General features: G+C 40.0%; 1 protein-coding gene across 2 annotated transcripts in view; it reads right to left on the minus strand.

The window, feature by feature from the left end:
• Positions 1-11,472: 11,472 nt before the first annotated feature.
• LOC105473432 (interleukin 1 receptor associated kinase 3) overlaps positions 11,473-24,204 on the minus strand; it is a 53,664-nt gene continuing 40,932 nt past the window's right edge. For both annotated transcript variants that reach the window (XM_011727259.3, XM_011727257.3), the window contains 4 exons: positions 15,229-15,427; positions 14,904-14,966; positions 14,652-14,816; positions 11,473-13,375 (listed from right to left, as the gene is read on the minus strand). In XM_011727259.3, coding sequence (XP_011725561.2) covers positions 12,899-13,375; positions 14,652-14,816; positions 14,904-14,966; positions 15,229-15,427 — 904 coding nt within the window. In that variant the 3' untranslated portion in view covers positions 11,473-12,898. The remainder of the gene's footprint in view (positions 13,376-14,651; positions 14,817-14,903; positions 14,967-15,228; positions 15,428-24,204) is intronic.

Here is a 24,204-nt window from a genome sequence, read left to right on the forward strand (position 1 = left end):
TCACTTGGGGAAGTTTGGGAAGGATTCATGGAGGAAGTGGCATTTTTGCTACATCAAGGATAGATCCATCTGTCTGGAGGTGAGGGTGGGGAGAGGAGGCATTCTAGGTAACTGGAACAGGTATGCTAAGGCAGTGGTCCCCAAACTTTTTCACACCAGGAAACAGTTTCGTGGAAGACAATCCTTCCACAGACCAAGAAGTGAGTGGTGTGGTTTCGGGATGAAACTGTTCCACCCCAGGTCATCAGGCATTAGATTCTCATCAGCACACAGCCTAGGTTCCTCGTGTGTGCAGCTCACAATAGGGTTTGCACTCCTATGAGAATCTAATGAAGCCACTGATCTGATAGGAGGCAGAGCTTAGGCGGTCATGCTCGCTCACTATCTGCTTACTTCCTGCTGTAACAAAATGACACAGACTGGGTAATAAATACAGCCCAGTTCCTACAGGCCATGGACTGGTACTGGTCCACAGCCCAGGTGCTGCTGGCGGCTCCTATATAAGGCATGGAGATGAGGACCATGGCATGCTTTAAGAATCATAACACATTTAGTGAGACTAGAACAAAAGACACGAAGTCTGTGGGAAGGAAGTAGAAAGGAGGTAGTGATGAAATATAAATGTTGGAAAGATTGTTTGGGACCAGTTTTTGAAGGTCCTTTATGTGATTTAAAGGAATTTTGATCATGTTTTATATTAAGGATAGAGAAATATATGTTGGAAAATGAGATGAAATCAGAGTTGCTTGAATTTATTTCCAAAGATTTTCTAATAATTGAAAAGATGTAAACCTAATAGAGACTATTTGGTAGAGGACCATGTGGTTCTGAAATTACCTTTATCCTGTACAGCACTTTTTAATCAGCAATTTTGTGGATGGTGAAAGCAGCTTTTCCCTAGTGGTCAATGATACAATCTGGAAGAAGGAGCCAAAAAAAAGTTTGGCTGATCAAATTAAGAATTTAAACGACTATTTAATTCATGTACTCAAACAATGATTATTAAGCATCTATTATGTTTCAGGAAACTTTCCAAGTTCTGGAGATCCAGTGGTGAAAAGTTAAAGTCCTTGACTTCACAGGTTTTATATTCTAAGGAAGAAGGCTGATGAAAAATAAGCAAATAAATATCTAATATAATGTTATGTCGTGACAAAAGAAGTGAAGGAAATCGCCATAATGAAAAAGACAATAGAGAGTAATAGCAGAGGGAGACATTCTGTGGGAAGAGAATTCCAGGCAGGGGACCAGCAAGCACAAACGTCCTGAGATGGGAACAAGCTTGGCCTGCGAGAAGGTGAGTGTGGATGGAGCTGACTGGTCAAGAGGAAAGTGGTAGGAAATGGAGAGTTATCCAACTCGAGTTGGATCAATGAGTGAAAACAAACAAGATAGAACTGAACTATGATGCAGATAAAATCGCTTAAAAATAATTGAGTAGTATTAAAACAATAAAAACGTAAGAGCTCTGTTTTAGTGTATAAAAATCAATTGCACAAGGAATGGTTGAAGGAGATGTTTTCACATAAACTGGCAGTTTATGTGAAAAGGACCCCAAGGCCTTGGTAGATCCACAAGGTCAGAACTAGTATGGAATGATGACTTCAACACACATATACACACATGTACATGCGTGCATGCATCTACACTTACACAACCTTAGACTAAATTAACAGAGCCCTACCCAAATTAAATAACATAATAAATGAGGATTTTTTTCATCTGGCATATTTAAGGTTTTACATTGGATTTAGGATGACAAATGTTAAGAGGGTTACTGATGAATTAAAATTAAAAATTTTCCCGCTATTTTCTCAGGATAGAGAAAAATAGAAATAACAACCTTTTAAAATCATTGTAGGAATATACACAGGAGTAAAATTAGGCTTATTCTGAATGCCTAGGAGTGGAAGCAGATTAAGTCCAGTCTGAGAGAACTCTCAGCCAGGTAGAAATAGCTGTTAATGCAGTGGGCTGACTGGGAAAGGTAATCACATCTCATCCACCTGCTTAGATTTCAAAGCAAAAGATAATTGGGAGAGCCAGGAAGAAAGTCTACCACACTGCTGATAAAGGAGAGCAATGAGCTCAGCAGGGACCCATACCTAGACAGGAGGGGAGCTTCCAACAACCTCCCCTCCTGTCCAGGCTGCGCTTTCTACGCTTTCTACGCAGGCGAGGAGGCAGCAGGAAGTGAGGGGCAAGTGATCCCCTGGAGAGAGTCTCAGAGCCTACCTGTGCCCTGGCCCTGCCTCATCAGTATCCTGGTACTAACCCAGTCCCTGAAATGGCAGGTCTTCACCTTCTCACCAAGAGGTCACGCCACCCCTCCTTATAAAAGTAGGAAAGAAACTGCAGGAAAGCGGAAAAATGATTTCTTCCTCTCTTCTCAAAATAATGCTCTCCCTGGGACTTTTTACAGTGCACCCTGGATGAGAATTCATCAAAAGGCCTTCTAGAGAGGATATCTGCTTTCATCAAAAGGTGTGCAAGGTTACTTTTATGTGCCTATCAATTCCTAATATTTTATTTAATTGATTAAAATGCTTAAGGCCTTCCTCTCAGATAAAGTGCAAATTATTCAACCTGTTATTCAAAGGGCTCTGTGAAATACCAGATTTTACTTCTTCAAATTATTCTGTACTATTTTCTAACTGCTCTCCATCAGTTCAGGCTCATTTACATGCTCGTCTGTGGTTTCTATGCTGTTCCATTCTGCCACAGTCTACTTGGAATTTCCCTTGCCTTTCTTTCCATCCTTTATGCCAGCAATGTAATACCTATTGATTGCTTTGTGTTCATAGACCCCTCCCAAGAGCCGTAAGAAATACGAAGGCGTACAAGACAATATTTTTCAAAACAACTTGGTTCCAGATTCAGTGCCAGAAGCATTAAGTCTGGTGTAGGGGGTATTATGTGGCCATGGCAACAGGAATGAAAGTTATGTGTGGGTTTCTCTGCATTGAAGCTGATGTGGTTATCACTGCAGCCAAGTGCCTGAACTGCCAACAGCAGAAGTCAATGCTGAGCTTTAACTTGGCATCATTCCTCAGGGGAACTGGCCTACTAGTTATTTGGTGACAGGTTGACTGCAGTGGGCCCTTCTAGCATGGAAGGAGCAGTGATTTGTCCTCACCAGATTTGATGCTTAGTCTGGATATGGATTTGCCTTTCCTGCCCACAGGGCCTCTGTCAGGACCTTGGTTGGTAGGTTTATAGTATCTCTTTAAACACAGCTCTGATGCAGAACTCATTTTTTAGTAAAATAAGTGAGGCAGCTGGGCTTGGTGGCTCACCCTTGTAATCCCAGCATTTTGAGAGGCCAAAGCAGGTGAATTGCTTGAGCCCAGGAGTTTGAGACCAGCCTGGGCAAGAGTGAGACTCCTGTCTCTGCAAAAAAGTAAAAAACGAAAAAATGAAAAATTAGCTGGGCATGGTGGCATGTGCCTGTAGTCCCAGCTACCCAGGAGGCTAAGGTGGGAGGATCACGTGAACCAAGGAGGCAGAGGTTGCAGTGAGCTGAGATCACATCACTGCACTCTAGCCTGGGTGACAGAGTGAGACCCTGTCTCAGAAAAAAATAAAAAATTAAATTATAAAGTAAAATAATAAGGCAATGGGGCTTGCACTCGTGGAATTCTGCTGGTCTTACTGTGTACTTCATAAAGCAGTTGGCTTTACAGAACTTTGAAATGGCCTACTGAGAGCTCAGCTATGCTGTCAGCTGGAGGACAACACTCTGTGAGGCTGGATGACCACAGGCTTTAAATCAAAGACTGATCCATGGTGCTATTTCATTCACAGCCAGAATACAGAGGTCTGGCAACCAAAGGGTGAAGTCGAAATGGCTCTTCTCACTTTTACTTCTAGGTACCCACTCATGTTTTGTTTTTGTTTTCTGTTTTTGGCTTTCTATCTCTTCAACTCTGAGTTCTGCTGATTGAAAGGTCTTGGAGCTCAAGTGAGAAATGATTCCATGTGGACACAACAGGGCTTACGCACCAGGGAGTGGAGACACTGTCATTTTGTGTTCTTCATGCCACTGAACCAAGAAAGAAAGATGTCATTCTATGGCCCTGGGTATTGATTGCAGTTATCAAGAGGAAATCAGATTCATGAACACAATGAGAGCAGGGAGGCTTAAGTCTGGAATCCAGGGACTTCTGGGTGCTAATGGTTCCGCATCCAGGAGTGAATGTTGATGTAAAATCATAATACTCCAAAAAAGGCAGGATCACTAAGGACTTAGACCCTTCAGGAATGGAGGTGTGGTGCCTGCCATCAGGGAAGGAAGCCTAAACAACTGTGATGGTTAATTTTATATATCAACTTGACTTGGGTAGTAGGTAAACCATCATTTCTGGGTGTTTCCATGAGGGCACCCCTGGAAGAGATTAGCATTTGAATTGGTGCACTGAGTAAAGAAGCCCTCATCATGCAGGTGGCCGTCACCCCAGCTCTTGAGGGCCCAGATAGAACAAAAAGACAGAGGAAGGGATAATTCACTTTCTATCTTAAGCTGGAGCATCCATCTTCTCCTGCCCTTGGACATCAGAGATCTTGATCTCAGGCCTCTGGACTCTGAAACCAGTGCCCCAATACCCCCTTCTCAGACCTTTGGACTTGGACAGAATTACCCCACTGACTTTCCTGGCTCTTCAGTGTGCAGATGGCAGATTATGAAACTTCTTAGCCTCTATAATCATGGGAGCCAATTCCCATAATAAGTCTCCTCTTACCCATCTACATATATCCTATTGACTCTGTTTCTTTGGAGAACACTGACAGATCAGATAATAGGATCTTCATGAGGTCACAAAACATACCATTTTTGTTTATGGAAAAATATTATGATTCCTGATATGTAGCAGTTGCAGGTGGTGATAGGGTCTAGAGTGTGTCCTTGGAAATAGAGACTAAAGTGAAATGAAGGTGTAGTTTCACTGTAATTGATGAGACCTTTTAAACAGGAGGCAGTGATGCTACTTGGTTTGTTCAGCTGCTTTTGAAATTAGGAATGATAATGCTAGGATATGAGATAGAAAGAAAGATGGGGACATGTCAGAATATTTCTTGTAAAATACAGTGATCATTTTTTTATTAGGGAAATACATTTTAATGACCAAGATAGGCTATTCATAATCACATGAATTATTTCCCCTCTTCAAGCTGCTAGACAAATGCATAATGAAAATGTCAGAGATTGCTCTGCCTGCTGTCTCAAGTAATAGCCTTAGAGCTGCCAGCAGTGAGTTAATATAAACATGCATTTTTGACTATGTAAGCATGCTAGAATCTTAAATTTTCCTCTAAGACATACAAAATAAAAACAATAAAAAGTCATATATTCATATTTACTCTTGGCTGAAGTCATTGTAGGTCTTTTATAAAATCCTGGGTTATAATCAAAAGAAAAAGTAATATCATAAGACCGAGTGTTTAATGGTCCAGCAACTGCACTGTAATTAGCCTATACACATTTAGAACGACATGAAATTATAATTAGTGAATAATGTTATTAAGAACATTAAGAAGATCACTAGAGTAACCTCACTCTAATGTGCTATTTAGAAATGATCCCATTTTACACTATGTGTACTAGATTTCCTAAATTCTCTTTTGCTGAACTCTTTGCAGTGAGGGTACAGTTGTATCAGTTGGCATTTTCCTTCTAGAAAACACAAAGTAGCATGGAAACATTAATTTGGTATCATAAAAAAAAATTGTGCCTCTTTTATGCTCTTAAAAACCAGCACTCATTTATCTTTTAGATGGATCTGCCTAGGAAGTATGTTTTTAAATCATACTTACACACTTTTGTAACTTAGTTATGTGCACAAAACAGTCCTCCCAGCTAGAACTCATTAGAGTTGCTATTTTACCCTGTAGTATCCTTTGCTATTTCCCTTTATAATTAATGCATTGTGAATCCCATTAGCATCGTTATATAGGTTCCATCTCTACCTACTATAGAAAAACACCGTATTCAGTCACATTTCCTCTGCACTGCTGCAAGTTTTATTTCCAACTAAAACTACAGCAAGGTAAAAATTTTATGTAAACTAAAAATGGACAGTGGAGTACAAGTCTAGAGAACGCATACTTCGTGGTGGAAAATTTATCTCCACGAAGATCTTCTCATTTAACTGTAGATAACTCCTTGAAGTAGGAATTTGTAAGTATAAATCTTACGGGTAATTTTTAAAAGATTTTAGCAAAATCAACTAATATGTAATTACAAAAGACTCTCAGTTGTGTCCTGTGATCTGTACTCTGCTTTTCTGTATTTCAGCTTATCTGGTTTTTGCCTCTTGCATTGCTTTGTCACATGCCCTCTCAAAACTCGTTACTCAAAGGATACCAGATAAATCTATTTCGTAGCTTCGGTTACTAAGGTAGGAAGATAAAAATAATAAAGAGCAGTGGAATAGAAGCATTATTACTAGTTGCTAGTGGCCACCAAGGGCACAACCAAGCAAAGAGCCAAGTAAATGTAGAAATGTAGAAAATGACTGTTTTTTTTTACAAAAACTTTATTCTTTTCTAATAAAAATGATATATGTTCATTATAAAAGTTTCAAATACATAAGAGTCTGAAGAATGTAAAGATCACCCAAATACCACCACCCGGAAAAAAACCATCGTTAACATTTGGTGAAAGATTTCTCTATGAAACATGTATTATCTTAAAACATTCAATGTTATAAATGAGCTCATATTAAATGTATATTCTGTACTCTGCTTTTTGATTCAATAATATTTTGGGAACATATATCCATAGCAATAAACATACATCTAAATATTTTTAAATGACAACTGCATGGAATTTATTTAATCCATCTTCTACTGAAGGATATTTCAGTTGTTTCCAATGTTTTAATATCATAAACATCATGAAGTATATGTTCAGGCTCATGTTTAAAGACTTGGACAACTTTTATTCATTAGGATAAATTCCTAAACAAACTGCTTGGTAAAAGTGTATCAACATTTAGGTTTTTGATATATGTTGCCAAATTGCCTTCTACAAAGGTTCTACCAATTTTCACTCCTGCCAGTAGTGAACAAGAATGTCATTTCTTTCAATTGCTTCAATCTTTGCCAATATGGGAGGACAAGATAAATAATAATAAAATAAAAACACATGTATCTTTATTAACTGTTTTCATATTCAAATTGGGGATACTTTGAATTTTTAAGTTACCCTTTTTCAAGGCAGATATTTCCTGGACTTGAATAAAGTGTTTTTGGTTTGTATTCTCATTCCATCAGTAGTGTGACTTATGGCAAGAGCCAACTCCTTTAAGCCTCATTTTCTTTGATCTAATAGATCAAGGAAGTGGGAACCGGCTCAATAGGTTGTTTAAAGCTTAAGAGATGTGTGAATGCACCTAGCACCTGCTAGACACAACAATGAGCCTGCATTTCCGCAAGTAAGCAATTCCTACCACCTTACCTCCATTCCAATTAATGTTTGTCTATGAGAATATTGTAATATTCAAGAGCCAATGTAAACCTCTGTAAATATTATCTTGCTATTTAAAGAGATGACCAGAAACAGTTTGCAATGATGCAGATGACATCCATAATGAGTTTCTTAAATGAAGGTTTGGCAGGCAATACAGGTCTTTGGAATAAAAATGCCTCCCAGGAAAATACTTGCAAGTCAATTCCATAGACCATCAAGTATATATAAATGATTTGGAACAGGAAGACAGATACAAAACACAACAAACATCAGTTTTTTCCCTGCCAGAACACTGGTTTATCATTGCTTAGACATGGTTTTGGAATATTTTCCACAATAGAGAAAATTTACAAGCAACATATACAATGACTAATCTTCTTTTCAAAGATATCTCAGATATTAGTATTTAAAATTAATAGCTTTTATTCAAGAATGGTAAAATGGAATAATTTAAGCAAGGATTTGCTTATATTCTGAATACTAGAAAGATAAACTTCAGGTGCAATCCAGATTTATTAATGCTTTTGAAGATGCTTTGAAGGACTATTTGATTCATTCATTTTACAAATATTTGTTGAACCATATTATGCACCAGGTACTGTGCCAACTATTAGGGATCCAAAAATGAGCAGGATGTAGACCTTGCTGCAGTTTTGTGGAAGAAGAAATATAATTTAACAGGCAACTCCAGTATCACGTGATAGTGACCTGAGGTTTGTGTAGGTGCCTCAGACTCCCTAGAAGATGCCATCAGTATCCAAACAAATGCCCCAAAGAAACCACATACCAATAGAAGAATAGAATCTGTCACAATTGCCAACCACAAAGCACACTATAAACTACTTAGTGCATATGAATAGCAAAGTGAGGGCCACCATGGGATTATCAGTCACACAACAGGACAAGGAGAAAACCTCTCTGAACCTATTTGGAAGAGCTGGCAGAGGAGCCAGAACTTATGACAGGAGAACTCTGTGAGATTTATTCACTCACATGTAAGCTCCATGAGGGCAGCGAGATTTGCTGGTTTCCATCTGCACTGTAGCCCCAGCTCCTAGAATAGTGCCTGATACAAAGGAAGCCATTGATAAGTACTTATTCAGTGAAAGGACATTTGGATGGATGGATTCATTTAACTTATATCAAGTAACTGCAGAGTGGGTGCCTGTAGCAGAGAAGTTGTAGCAGAGGAGTAGGATAGTGAAAAAGGCAGGAGACATGGTACCTACTAAAAGTCTGTGGAATCAGCAAATGACTTTTCACATCCATCCCTCTTCGTAGGAGCTTGAACTGGCAGTGGCTCCATTGTGCAATGTGGAACACAAGAAAAAGCATGGATTTTGAAGTCAGACAAATGTGAATTCAAACCCTGGCTCCTCCAGATCTGGGAGGACCTGATGGGAAGACTGGGAGGACTTGATTTCAGCAAGTTAGTTTCGTGACTCAGTGTCCTCACCTATAAGATGGGATTCACATCTTCATGGTGACTCTGAGGGTTAACCAGAAAAAAACATGCAAAGCTCTAGACCCAGTTCCTTTTATCCTTACCCCATTTTTATGGTGTCAGGGATGGTTGTGCACAGCTGCTGTGGACCCCCAATTCCCTGAATAACCATCCTGAATGCTTCATCAGTGCTCTTTTCTATTTCTCTTAATTCCTTATCTCTTTTTAGACACCTTCCCCAAGAAGCCTTCTTCACCTTCTCAAAAATGCATAGTAATCTATTCCTTCTTCTCACCCTTTCAGCAATTACTTTCAGTTCCATTGATGTGTGGTTCAAATAACAGATGTCACTGAACTGTTGACTTGGGTAGATGCCCTATCTTCCTTACTAAACTGTTTGTGTCTTATTTGGTACCCTAGTAGCAAATGCAGTGCTTTGATTCTAGCAGATGCTTAATAAATGCTACTCATGATAAACCTCACTTCCTGTACTCATCAGTCCTCAGGTCATAAAAGTTGTTTTACACAGGGTGATGTGCCACCCTATAAAACTACAATATTATGCAGAGAGTCACAGATCATTATAACTCTCAAGAAGTCAATAAAAATTGATTATGTCAGAAATCCCATACCTATTTTCAAAAACAACAGAATGTTTTCTCCATGTGTTTGGGCATTATAAAATGGGACAAAAGCCTGAAGAAGCTTAGTAAATAGGACCTGCCTGGAGGATTGCTCACAGTGCATTGCAAAAATGAGAGTAAGTGAAATTATGAATTCATGTTTACTGATCAGAGGGAACACCTGGAGGCTCACTCTTGCTTTCTTATGTATCTTGGTCTCCACACCATGAAACCATAAAGGTATCCTCTTACTACCCATAGAAAGGTGCAACATTTAATTCATATCAACTAACGCTTATTAGTAAGCCCACTAGAAGGCAAATCTAGTCAGGAAGACTGAATCACTCAACAGAAGATTTGGCACTTCCCAGCCACAGTGGCATCTGCTTACCACAACATTAATCAGGTCACTTCCAGCTTATCTGACTTCATCTTTGAGGTGTCCAAAATAGTCATACTCTAGAAAGATGATCTAGTCAATAAGATCATTGGTCAACAATCTTTCTAGAGCTCCCACTCTGTGCTAACCAACATTCTAGGTAATAGGATGAATCTAATGGAATGAAAAGAAAGGATCCTTTTCTCAAAAAACATACCAGTGATGGAAAGGTAAGATCTACCAATCTATAACAATTTAAGAGCACTTTAAGGCAGTGGTTTTCACTGATGCGAAGAGTGGGCTTCACATCATTGGCATCTGTATCACCTGGGAACTTATTAGAAAGCAAAATTTCTAACCTCAGAACTATTGCATCAGAAGCTGGGTAGACCCAGCAATCCGTGTTTTTAACCAACTTTCTAAGTCATTCTGATGCATACTACAGTTTGAGAAACCCTGCTTTAAGTCGGCTAAGCAAGTTCAAATCAACATAATACCAACAGATTATATGTGCTGAGTAATTGTATGGGCCTGGTGTTAATCAGACCTTCCTTAACGACCCTTCATTGAATGTACTGGTGGGAGTCTATATTCTAAGTGAAAAACAGTTTAACACAGAGTCAATTCTTGATGATCTTTTTTTGTGAATTATTAGTGGCAACTTCAAATGATTCCAGGCTAATTTTCCCAATTCAGCCAATATAATCTCAGATTACATCTCTAAAATAAGCTAAATGGGCCTCAGAATGGTTTGCAATATGTAAACCAAATGTCAAAGACTTTTGCTGCTTCCTTTCATTAACATGTGTAATCAAGAGTTGCCAAACTAGGACAGGTCACAGGAATAAAAGTCATATGAAGTTTAGTCCAACCCTTTCATATGTGTGGTGATCAGATGGAGCAGAGAGCTCTGGGCAGCCAGGTACCCCACAGAGCAGTGGTGGGCATGGGCTCTCCTAACTGCTTACCCAGGGCCTGCATAAAGCCTGTCAATCAGACTAAGACTCACTGTGTTTTTAATCTCACTTTGTGCCTTTTTGGAGAATTGTAACTCCATGTTTCTGACCTTGGTCTGTTAATCTCACCCTGATTCCTGATGATTTTCTTCTTTGATTAGTTGTTCTTCAACATGGAATCTAATGTGAGTACGATTAACCCAACTATACTGACTCACCAAAAAAATAAAATAAAATAAAACAAAAGACATGCGCCTATTCCTCTGCTGGACAAGAAACTAGAGGTTTACCCTTCTGTTACAAGCTTCTTGGAGAGGAAGATTCAGTAAATCCTCTGAAAATGGTTTTCTTCAGTGTGTCTACCCATCATCATAAAGAGTCATTATTTACTCAGCAATGTTTCTTATAGCTGAATTATCGACTATGTGGGTTCATCGGGGTAATTTAATTCAACTTAATTTATAAGGAAACACCTGCTCTGTGTAGGATGACACGTTAGGTTCTGAAGAGATGGCCCTTACATACTCAGGGAGTATGACAGGCAGAGTAATGGTCCCCCAAAGCTGTCCATGTCCCAATTCCAGAACCTGTGAATATGTTACTTTACATGAGAAAACGGACTTTGCAGGTGTAATTAAATTAAGGATCTGAGACACAGAGATTTTCCTGGCTTATGAGTGGGCCCAGTGAAATCACAAAGGTCTTTACAAAAGACAGGCAGAAGGGCCAGAATGAGAGGAAGAGGTTAGTGAAGATGCAGTGAGACAGAGAGAGAGGGAGATCTGAAATGTTACATTGCTGGCTTTGAAGATGGAGGAAGAGACCATGAGCCAAAGAAGGCAGGTGGCCTCTAGAAGCTGGAAAAGGAAAGGCAGTGAGTTCTCTCCGACAGCCTCCAGAAGGAATGCTAAGGAATTCTGACCTCCAGAACTGCAAAATAATTAATTTGTGTTACTTTAGATCACTAAATTTGTGGTAATGTGTTACAAAAACAATAGAAAACTAATATAGGGAGTTTACAACCTAGTAAAAGAGATGAGACAAGCAGCTTTGATATAATTCAAAAAGTGATAAGTATAAAATAGAAATACAAAGAAATTGCTATGGCAATACTGATAAAGGGAGTACTTCTGGTTGTAGAGATTAGGGAAGCTTTCAGGAGGATGGCAGTTTTGTAGAGCTCTGATGATTGGTAGGATTTCAAAAGAGGGAGATCCAAGAAACAGCAGGAGTGAAGGCCCAGAGTTGGAAGGTGTAGATTAAACCAAAAGCTGACCTAGGCCCTTGATCAGCCATTTTCTCAGGAATAAAAATTACCTGATGGACATTTCATATAGTCTCCTTAGGATACAATAGGTCACTAAGTATGTTTTTAAAAAGCTGTAATATTAGTCAATACAGGATAAATTGTCCTAAGAGTTTAGGATAGATCTTGGGAAGAAATCCCCTTTCAACACAGAGCATGCCATAGCCAAGGGTGAACCTGGCTCATTTTCAGACAAGCAGGCTAGTCAGGGATTAACCGCAAAACAAGAGGGGTCAATCAGAATAACCAGGTGATTCTTTCCAAAGGTATCTATTAACATTTACAAATCAGACATTTCCTACAACCCTTGCAAGCAAGCTAAACCAAACGATGGAATCCAACTGAATGTTCTCGGCAGATGGAGGCTCTGGGGACTCACACTGAGGATAATAGAGAAGACATTAGAATCCAGTCCCTTTTTGGTAAGTTTTGATTGTTTTGTTTGTCTGAAGTCAGAACCCATGATCTTAAGGAATCTTGAATGGCTCTAATTGAGCGTGGATTTGGTCATGAGACAATTATCCTGATAAAACGATTTTTTAAGTCACTCTGAGGGTTTGGGAAAAAAGGAATGGAATTGTCCAGATTGTTTATCTGCATCACCCAAACTCACTATTGATCATTATCTTGGCATTGCTTATGGAGCCAATGTCTTCCCAAGGTCATACCTATACTCAGGTGCCTAGGCAATACTTGCTCTTTTCTTTATCTTCTGGAGGAATTTATTCTTTTTTGTGTTGTTCATATTCGTCCCAGGAAAATTTGGAGGAACAGCTGCCCTCCACTGGTCTGCTCCTGCAAGAATGGCCTGGAGCTTCTGAAGAAGGATCCATATTTACCTTAAAAGGCCTTAAGTCCTGGGATGGAACTATATACTTTGGGAACCAACTTTCTTCACGAGAAGAACTGGGCATGTTGCAAGCTTCCTCATTTCTCTTGCTCTCTGGCTTTTTGTCCAAGCTCAGAAACATAACCTCAGACTGGCTGCATTCAAAAGGAGTTTTCTGAGTCATTCTGTCTATCCTCAAGCCTTCATCAGAAGGCAGTAAATGGTTATTCTGGCTTTCATCATCTTCCACTGGAATACTTGGTACATTCTCCAGGAATAGAGGAGAAGGACACCTGAAGGACTTTAGTGACGTGGGAGGATCTTCAGCAAAATACAAGCTGGCTTGAGTACTTTCAAGAGTATTTAGAACCTAATTAACAAAGAAGCAAATAGACATTAAACTAAGTTTGAATAATCTTTCCTTTTACCCTTTATCTCTCTACCTATAAAGAATATTGTTTCATTTTCATGAAATTAGTTCAACTATAGAGTTTTGAATTAGAAGGGATCTTAAAAATTAGCTAAACCCCTTTATTTTGTGGAGTAAATTAAGTGACTTAAAACAAGGTATAAAAGAAACCACAATAAAGTAAATACCAAGAGACCTGACTTAAGCCTCAGATTTGCCACCAACTAGATTTGTGAACTTGGGCAAGTCTCTACATTTTTTACTTCAACCATAATATGTGGAGGATTGGAAGGGAATGAGGAAATAAACCTGTAATTCTTAAATGCCAGTTTGTTTTGTTGTTGTTGTTGGGTTTTTGTTTTGTTTTGTTTTGTTTGAGACGGAGTCTCACTCTGTTGCCCAGGCTGCAGTGCAGTGGCATAATCTCGGCTCACTGCAACCCCGACCTCCCAGGTTCAGGCAATCCTCCTGCCTTAGCCTCCCAAGTAGCTGGTATTACAGGCACGTGCCACCATGCCCAGCTAATTTTTGTGTTTTTAGTAGAGATGGTGGTTTCCCCATGTTGGTGAAACAAATAAACAATTATTTGTTTATTTGTGCAAATAAATAAGTGAATGGGTGATTAAGCCTATGGATAGATTAATAACTTTTTAAAAATGGATAAGGAAAATATATGCTGCATTTATAATGAGCCAGATCTCTTAATGAAGATTAAACACTTTAGGAGGCCGAGGAGGGTGGATCACTTGAGATCAGGAGTTCGAGACCAGCCTGGCCAACATGTGAAACCCTGGCTCTACTAAAAATACAAAAATTAGCCAGGCGTGGTGGCTTGTGCCTATAATCCCAGCTAGTTGAGAGGCTGAGGCAGTAGAATCACGGAGGTGGAGGTTGCAGTGGGCCGAGACGGTGCCACTGCACTCCAGCCTGGGCAACAGAGTGAGACTCTGTCTCAAAAAAAAAAAAAATTGAATAAAATATTCCCTGAAAACTGCTCATTTATGTCTTTACATTAAATTTTTTGTGGGGTCTTGGTTCCACCTAGAAATGACCTCTACCAGAGTACCAAATGATGTGGCTTTTTGACCTGGAAACACTAACTACTATGCTGGAATTCTCTGTTGGAGGCTCGATTTGTCTCATTAACAAATAATTCACTTAGATACACAATTTATCTAGTTTAGATTTTCCATGGTTCTGTGGACTCAGTTTTGAATAAAACCATGTATATACTCACTTCATCCATTGATGGTCTTAACTTTGCCCGCGTTGCAGCACACTGGCCTGCCAAACAGAAGAGCTTGATGGAGAAATTCCGAGGGCAGGGAGGCACCTTCTTATCTAGAAATGAGAGACATGAATCCAGGCCTCTCTTCTCCATCAATTCTATAAGGAGATCCCGCTTGGAAGAGAGGGAGACAATTTTATCACAGAGAACTTGATTGGAAAATGACCAAGAGATAGGTGCCAGGATGAAAACAATTCTTACCAGCTGGATATGTTTTGGATCATCTAACACTACTCTACATCCTGTCAGAACTTCCATTATGACCTACAAGGGATATATAGAAAGTCAGCTATCTTAAACATATACACACAATTTGTTGCAACTATTAACCATGACTATGAATACCGTTCATTCTAATTAATAACTTTATATTTTATTAATTGCTTGATTACAAAAAATTAATATATAAGATGGGCTAACAGAAAATCAATGAGTCAAACATTAAAACTCTTTGAAAAATTCTTAGAATCTAGAACATTCTTGGCAATAAACTCTCCTCCTTTGTTAACTGGCAGTTGGTACTCACAATTCCAAAGCTGTAGACGTCTGTTTTAATGGAAAGTTTCCCCTGTCTGATGTACTCTTCTGGCATGTACCACAGATGTTTACTGCTGCTGCTGGTCATATTTATGGTACAACTCTGATGTTCTACGTGGGACCGGAAGTGTGCCATGGCAAAATCAGTTAGTTTGGGTTGAAACTGATCATCCAAAAGGATGTTTGCACTAAAATTGCGATCAGGGACAAACAAGACAAAATATCATAAGGGCACTTCAGTGTAAACAAACATACTAAACTCACCTTCTTCACATCTGGTTAATTCACAACACTGTAAAATAAAGCCAAACAAATTTTCATGAACTAGAGAACATTCTTTCATTTTTCTTAATGTGTAAATCCAAGTGTTATCTGCAACCTAGAACAAAAAGCTGACCGAGGAACAGTGGGCATTTCAAACTTAAAGATACATATGTGAAGTTGCTGTATAAAGCTGATGCTTTCTCAGAGAAACTGAAGTTAACCAAAACAGCTTTCCTTGTGCTTCTCTTACACTTACAGAGAATGTGAACTGAGTTTTAATCAGCTGGTTATGTGTCTGTTATGTGCAAGAGCTGTGCTGTGAAATGCTTGGCTTACGAGCACAGAGCCACTAACTTGGAATGATTTGAGGACTCTTTGGTAGTCCCTGCCCTCATGGCAGCCCTATCCCATGGTTTCATCTCTGTGGTTTTACGGTCTTTGAGTTTTATTTAAACTACAAATGTTTACAGAGACAAAGGCAAAGTGCTTATAGTCAAGTTAAGCAGTTGTCACATTAAAACCTTAAGAATCATCTGACATTTTGGCTGAGGGTAGGCATTGGCTTACTTTTACCTTCAAAGGGCTGTCAAAGCAGGAACGGGAAAGCAAAGCCAAGAGACAGATCCATTTCCCACTGCATACAGCCAGGAGTTCTGCCTTTCCCTGGCTCCTTGACCACCCACAGTTTCCTTCACCATGTAAGCCTCAGTGCCCTCTCTCCTCTCATATGAAATGAGGAGAACAGAACTCTGGCAGGGGGAAAACGAAATGCATAGCGTCCTCCGCAGCACTTGGTAATGCTCAAAAAATGGCAGCTAGGAGGAAGATTAGCAATCAATTCTAAGAGAACAGATGGATATTGAGAAGGAGGTGGGGCAGCCAACAGAAAGTCATGCACTTCCCGGCTTTACTTAGGGCTCTTCAGAGCTTGCTCTTTATCCCCTGAAACCAAAGCATCTAATAGTAGACCTGCCCATCCAAAATGCCCAGAGGTATATTTGTAGTACGACAGGCTGTTACTAAAGGTGCTATAGCAACAGCCATGGGATATCAAGAAGTTCTTAATTCTGAACAAATTTTGAATCTTACAAAAGCTCCAGAAGTCTTTGCTATCCTTATATAGGTAGGTTAATGGGCAGACCTCAGTTCCATAGGTCTGAACTGCAGGTGTTCTTACTGTTCAGAGGACTCAGAGTCCTACTTCTATTTAGACAGTTTGGGGGAAACAGTTCAATGTATGAAGCTAAGGCCTCAAAGATTCTAGTCCAGACTTTGTTTAGGGCTGAGTTGACAATAGAAAAAACAAAGGGACTTCCAGTGGTCTTTTTTTTTTTTGAGACAAAGTTTGGCTCTTGTCCCCCAGGCTGGAGCGCATTGGTGCGATCACAGCTCACTGCAATCTCTGCCTCCCAGGTTCAAGTGATTCTCCTGCCTCAGCCTCCCGAGTAGCTGGGATTAGAGGCGCCTGCCACTATACCCGGGTAATTTAGTAGAGACGGAATTTCACCATGTTGACCAGGCTGGTCTTGAATTTCTGACTTCAGGTGATCCACCCGCCTCGGCCTCCCAAAGTGCTGGGATTACAGGCGTGAGCCACCGCGCCCAGACTCCGTGGTCTTTTAAGGATAAAGAGACACATTTTAAACTTTATTTCACTCCTCCTTCTGCTAAGGGTGGCAAGGGAATTGTAAAATCCAAAGTGCTCACCTTCTGAGCTCTAGGGCCTCTTATCAGCTGTGTGCTCTCAGCAGTTATGGAAGGAAAGTCAGAGAGGCCTGGTTCCCAAGGCTCATATCAATGAGCACAGTTGTCATTTCATCAATGTCACAGTGTCACACACCCCCATCTGTCACTCCTCACCCACTCTTTTACTTTCTCACTTGGAGAACTGTTGACTAGCCTGACATACCTCAGATGAGGAACAGACTACAATCAGATCTGACTTCTGTCCAGCTCTAGATAAGGAGACTGTCAGTTCATAATCACTTCTTCCCTAGGTTGACTCTTCAACGGATCAGATCAAGTCTGAGGCTCCTGGAGATGCCCTGAGGGTTTCAGAGTGCTGGGGACATTTGAATGCAGGAGTTTGCCGGTGGGCCAGGAGGCAAGGTGGGAATAAAAGGTTCTTCAGCCTTCATTGCCAGGACCCCTCCTTCTGCCCTTCAACTTTGGAGTCACTTCTGCATGCTCCATTTCATTTCAGCACAGGGGGAGGGCAGGAATGTTCTGAATGGCAGATATGCAGTGTCAAACACCTAAACATCTTCCTCTACCACAGTTCTAAAAGAAGGCATAGAATTACAATTGACAATGCCAGAATCATGAGAATGCAAAAGCTGAATTTTTGAAACACCAAAAAAAAAAAAAAAAAAAAAAAAAAAAACTCTGAATCTTTTTTTAAGTACAAAAAGGGAGAAAAAAGACACAATAACAACAACAAAACCTTCAATCTAATTCACTTATTTGACCAATAGCAAAGCTGGTGGGATGCTTTCAGCAAATGGTGAGTCAGCTTCTGTGAAAGTTGGGCAGAAGGGAGTTGAGTAACCACAAACAATGCTTACATCATAAAACCCAGAGAGGACTTTGGGTCAGTGAAAGGCCATCAACAAGATGTGAAATTATTCTAGTGTACTGAATTTACAGTTTGAATAATGACAATCCGTGAAAAGATAAGTCGTTTTCCAGCTGACTTTAGTGTATAACATAAATTTTTAGTCCAGTGATTTATTCTGTTCTAAATAAAGGTTAGCAGTAGCTGAGGAAGAAGGATGTTCTGTTTTAGGAAAGCGGAAATTGCAAAAGGCCCTTCAACAATCAATTTCTACCTTAATTCTTTTCCCCTGCTTCAACCTTAAATAGAATGTTCAAACACAAAGTGCCTTCGGCTTCCATGCAGATCAGCTGAATAAGTTTATCCTGTGGGTGAAAATAAACTAACAAAATTAAGAACCTAAAATAACTAGAATCATGGCAATATCATGCAAAAGGGCAGCCTGCAAGCAACTGTGGCCACGAAAGAGATAGATAAAAGATACCTTTGACCCATATCCATGGTCCATATCCTCAATTTCATGTTTCTACAATCTTATTTTTTCTACTCTTTATCACAAGGCTATTTACCTTAACAGAGATGCCATCCCATCTCCAGATAATTCCTTTAGCAGAATGATCATTGGTTGTACACTGAGGAAGTATGGAGAATCCTATACAGATGATGAGTTTGTAACCTGACTCTAGGATGTTACTTAATTTCTCTATTAGTAGAGGTCTCTAGGACAAGTTTTGGGGGACCTGAATTCCCCAAACAAATGCTACTTTGTAATGAGAATTGCTTTCTTTGCTCACTAGTTTATCTCCTAATTAAGTTCAATCCCTTGGACCTTAAACATAAGACAAGATGCTCCACCTAAATTATAAGGCAGGATTTGAATTCAAGTGCAAATATCATATTTGGCATGAAAGAGCATGATTGGTTTTTAAAGATATATATATATATACACACACATACACACACCCACATATATATAATATATATACCGATATAATATATATACATATACAGAGTATATAGTGTGTGTGTGTATATATATGTATGGGCCCAGCAGTCCAGCTCCTGGATGCCTGGAAACTCTCAGGAAAGACCAGGACTCCAAAGAAGGATCTAGGGAAGAGGGGGCAGGGAGCCACAGATTGGCTCCAGATATAAAGAGGACCCAACGGCCCCTCTGGGACAGCCTGAGGCAATAGCACACATGTGCTATCTGTATTATGGCTGTTGCAACACCTAGACACCCCTCACCAAATGCCCTGCCTCCCCTAACTAGATGAGGCAAGACTCAGTTTCTCCTAGAACCTGCAGGCTACTAAAAAGTTGTGCACCCCACCCCAACTTAAGTGTACACTGCATCTTGCCTGGAATGCTACAAAACTGAAACCCTTTATTCCCGTGGGACTGCGGAGCTTTCTCTTTCATCCCCATTGAACCTAGGCAGGTCTGAGAGACACAGTATTCAAGCTTGTTTTTGCTTTGTTGGTATTAAATGAGAAAACGTAAGGACAGTGTTAAATGAGAAAACGTAAGGACAGTGACACTCACAGAAGGCTCAAAGTATGCTTTAAAGCATATAGGCTGGCCATTGTCCATCCTACGTCCATTACCTTACCTTAAAATCCCAAAAGGCTTGGTTGCATGTCTCTAGAAGAAGTCCAAAGACAGCAACTCAAGGAACAAAAATACAGGGGGTTGTAGGATGTCCCTGGAGATCTGAGGACCCTTCAGTTAGTTAATGTCAATAAACTGGCTGAGTTTCAAATAGTTCCAGAGAAGTTCTGGGCCAACATAACTAAAGTCATATTTCCAGACATTTTAAGACAATGGAGAGACAGAAAAAACTGGCAAGTACTGTGCATACGTGTATGTATCTATGTGTATAAGTAAATGAATGTTGGGGCTTAGAGTGGTGGCAAATAGAATTAATAGGGGAAATTTTAATTTATGTCATACTTAATTGTTTTGCCATCCCTTAGAAAAAATCAAATTTGGATATTTTAGAAGAAGGGAGGCACTAGGGGAAAATAGGAAAATCTGAGGAAAAAGAATTGTATATATCTAAAATTTTTCTGAAGATAAAAATAGGCTTTTTGAGGGGGTTAAGAGGGAGAGGGAGGAGACTGATTAAAGAATCTATCAGTCAAACAAAGAAAGAGACTTTGGATTCCCTGTAGGCTTTGACATGCCTGTTAAACAATGAGCTAGGCTCCAACTTTCCCGTCTGGGGATAAAGGCAGGAGGAGCCTGGGTCTTCAGGAAAGGGTGTCCTGGTCGCAGGGAAGGGCCAACCTGTGGCCCCCTATGCCCTCTTCCCAACCACTCAGTTTTTCTAGTCTTTCTGAAAGGAAATTATCCATGCACTCACTCACTCTGACCTTACATCTCTGATCAAGTTCCATTAAAAAAAAAAAAAGTCCATTTAGAGGCAAATAGCTTCTTCCTTCCTTTCTTTCCTAGACCACTTCCCTTGTATGAAAGACTGTTTCACTTGGCAAGAGACAAATGGCAATACTGATTAAAGAACATGATTTTATAGGAAACATTAGAAATGTTCACCAATATTATCTCTTTGCTTTGGAAACATTAGCAGGAATGAAATGTCTGGGATGGAAAATGCTGAGGACAAAATGCATTTCCATTTAAAATAGTTCATAAATGTGAAAACAATTAAGCTCACTAAGGGATAGGAGGGAAATAACAAGGAAGTTTACTGCTTTCAGATGCTTTTAAGTGATCCTGTAAGTCAAAAACATCTTCGTTTCTCCAATAAAAATGTGAGGGTCTTTGCCAAGAATACAGGCTGCAACTTTTCAAGATTCTTTTCTTTAAATCCTTTCCTTCTCAAATTCCACCACCTGGAAGCAGATTTTGTTTTTATAACATTCTCTTTGAAGAGTTCAAATTACTGAGACATTTTTTAGCTAAATAAAACCCCAGACTTGTTGAAAGCACCTTGGAAACATGGGCATTGCTTCTCCTGTGGGTGTTTCTGAGCTGTGTCTTTGACAGCTTCTTCCTTAGAAAGCTATCTACTCTCACTGCTTTCCAGGCCCGATGTCCCCTTCAATGCCTGTTGCTACTGCCAATTTCCCCAGGAGTCCAATGTCAGCATTTCCAAATTTCTGCACACTAATTATGCTCTCCTCTCCTTCCCAATTGCCCTGTCTCTGCCGATGACACCAGCATGTTTCCAGTAATCCCAGACCTTTAATTTCTTAAAAAGTGTATGATGATTGGACTCACACAAACATGGAATGCAACCTCCCTTTTTCCTTCCACAGCCATGAGACAGAGGCCAGTCACTAATCTCTGTAAGCCTCAGCTTTCTCCTCTATCAAATGGAGATAATAACTATAACACCTGAACTCAGGCTTGCTGGGAGGATTGCTAACAAGTTATTCAACAGGTGCTGATGTCAGGTGAAAAGTCTCTGGTCTCATTGAGCTCCCTCATCTGATGGCAGTCTATCCGCTACCCGTAAGGTATTAGTACTTACTATGCAGTCAGGACAAATTGTGCTTTCTGCTGTCTTGGCCTCTCTCCATTCTGTTCCCCTCATCTTGAAAACACTCTCCCCTGCTTTATTTTTATCCGAATCCTCTCCACAGCCATAAGATTCACTTCCTCCATGCGCTTTTCACTTGACCGCTCTGAATTCCAGTGCTCCTCCTTTCTCCAAAATTCCTACTGTACAGCCCCAACGACATCATTTGACACTTACAGGGAGACCACCTGATGTTGTTTACTTAAGCATAATGTTGAGTCTATAACAGGGTCACATTCTCCTGTAACAGTCCTAGACTCGTGAGTATAGAGCCCAGGACAAAAATAGGCAGGTGTAATGTCAAAGAATTGACAGCAACAAGAGGTCACCTTAAGACTGTCTTGGTTGGCTCCGAATGTGCAAGTGTGAAAACTTTTGGCCGCTCTCTGGCCACAGAAAGACAGACAAGCCCTGGGTCTGAACTCTGATTTCTTTTTCTTCTTTTTGTTTTTGTTTTTATTTTGTTTGTTTGTTTGTTTGTTTTAGACGGAGTCTCGCTCTGTCACCCAGGCTGTAGTGCAGTGATGCAATTTCAGCTCACTGCAACCTCCACCTCCTGGGTTCAAGCAATTCTCCTGCCTCAGCCTCCAGAGTAGCTGGGACTACAAGCGCACGCCACCATGCCTGGTTAATTTTTATTTATTTATTTGTGTGTGTGTGTGTGTATTTTTAGTAGAGATGGAGTTTCAGCATGTTGGCCAGGCTGGTCTCAAACTCCTGACCTCAAGTGATCTGCCTACCTCGGTCTCCCAAAGTGCTGGGATTATAGGTGTGAGCCACCGCACCTGGCCTGAACACAGATTTCTGGTGATCTTCCCACATCCACATCTTCATCCTCCCTCCTCCCTGCTGAAGACATGAGTACCATTTCACTTTGCTTTAGACAAAAGATGTTATTCACACTTTGGGCACCAGGCTGCTGAATAATGACTTTCTAGCTTTCATTTTAAAAACTATTTTAAAACCATAAAAATGACAGATTATCCAGCTTCTTTACTGATAAAATTAATTACACAGAATGATTGAACTGATAACTTAAGGATTTCATTTAGTAACTTGAGACTGTCTTTTGGAACTTTTTCCAATTATTTGGCTTGAGATAGTAAGGTCTGACGCCAAGTTATTTTTGTCTAATAAATTTTATGTTATTGTTAGACTAGAACATACTTCTTTAAATACAATCTAAAGAACATAAAGAAGTAAAAAAATAAACCATTGAAAAATAAGCTATAGTTTCTCCAACCAAATAAAGTGTTGTTGATATTTTGGTATGTTTTACTTTTAATATTTTTTTTAATGCATGAATTTGTAGTTATACGAAGTTATAATTATATACTATATGTTACTTTAATTTGGTCTTTTCCACTTAATCGCACCATATATACATTGTTCCATGTTATTTCATACTGTTAAAAACATAATAATATCAAAGATTTAGGATAAAGTGTTCTGTGACTCATCACTCTGAAGCCCAAATACAGAAAAGAAAATAAAGGTAACAGCATCTTCCATTGTTCACTCCTCCAATAAAAACAGAGCCCCGAATTACTCAGGGAAAAGGCCACTGTTTAACACAGATTTTGAGATGTCCTTTTCTGAGCCAATCATTGGAGCTGTACAATAAAACAGCATCCCTCCTAGAAGCTGTCTCCCTTACACAGATTTAGAAAATTAATACGACAAAGGCAGAAGAGGCAGGGATTTCAGACAGCTCAGTCCTAAAAGCACTGACCTACACACAGAGGGATCAAGACTCAGAGAGGCCCAGGTTTAGAGCACAGCAGAGGATTCATTTAAAAGAGATTCAGGAGGGTAATCTAGGTCAGCCAATCACATCTGGCCGAGGCTGCTGGGGTCTGACTGTCATTACCATCTGACAGGTGTTCAGTGTCCCAAATGAACTGAGTTGGTCTCATTCCAGCTTCTAGAGAACAGGTGTGCACACCACCAAACACTAGGGGAAAATCCACTGTTACAGTTGGCACTAATTAACATCTTTGCTGGCAGGCTCAGCAGAAGGGCCAAGAGTTCAATGACTCTGGAAGGGACTGATTTGCTTTGGAACAGGCAGGGATACACTGATGAGCCCTTGTGAAACCACAGTTCTCTAACAAATGCCCACAGCCATGGATCTCCATACCCTGACACGTGCCTGGGTGTGCACATTTTATGAATGGGTTACATTGAAATCCTTGAACTCTTTGGAACACTCAGAAAGGCAACAATTGTCAGCAGCCCCACCACCAAGTAAAATATAAAATACATTGCTAGATGCATTTCAAGCCCTGTCTCTTCCATAATATTCTTGTTTCTGATCAGATCTCTCTGGGTACTCTGTATCTTTGTTACCTGTTGGGCATTCTGTCTAGCAGTGTTGCTTAAATGATTTTTAGAGTTCTGTACATCCAGACGAGTTCCTGGGATAGTGACCTGGAAGAACTGGGCTCCTTTTAAGTTGTGAGAACCTTTTGGTTTTCACCTATATCCTAGACGAGCTGCAGACTCTCACTAGAGCCCAGCTTGTCAAACCTAGTTCCTCAGCCTAGTCAGCATCTAAAGCCTCATTCCATCCCCTGCTCACCACAGTCCTTATTCTTCTCTAG

This window comes from Macaca nemestrina, chromosome 10 (assembly GCF_043159975.1).
Source record: "Macaca nemestrina isolate mMacNem1 chromosome 10, mMacNem.hap1, whole genome shotgun sequence".
Taxonomy (NCBI): domain Eukaryota; kingdom Metazoa; phylum Chordata; class Mammalia; order Primates; family Cercopithecidae; genus Macaca; species Macaca nemestrina.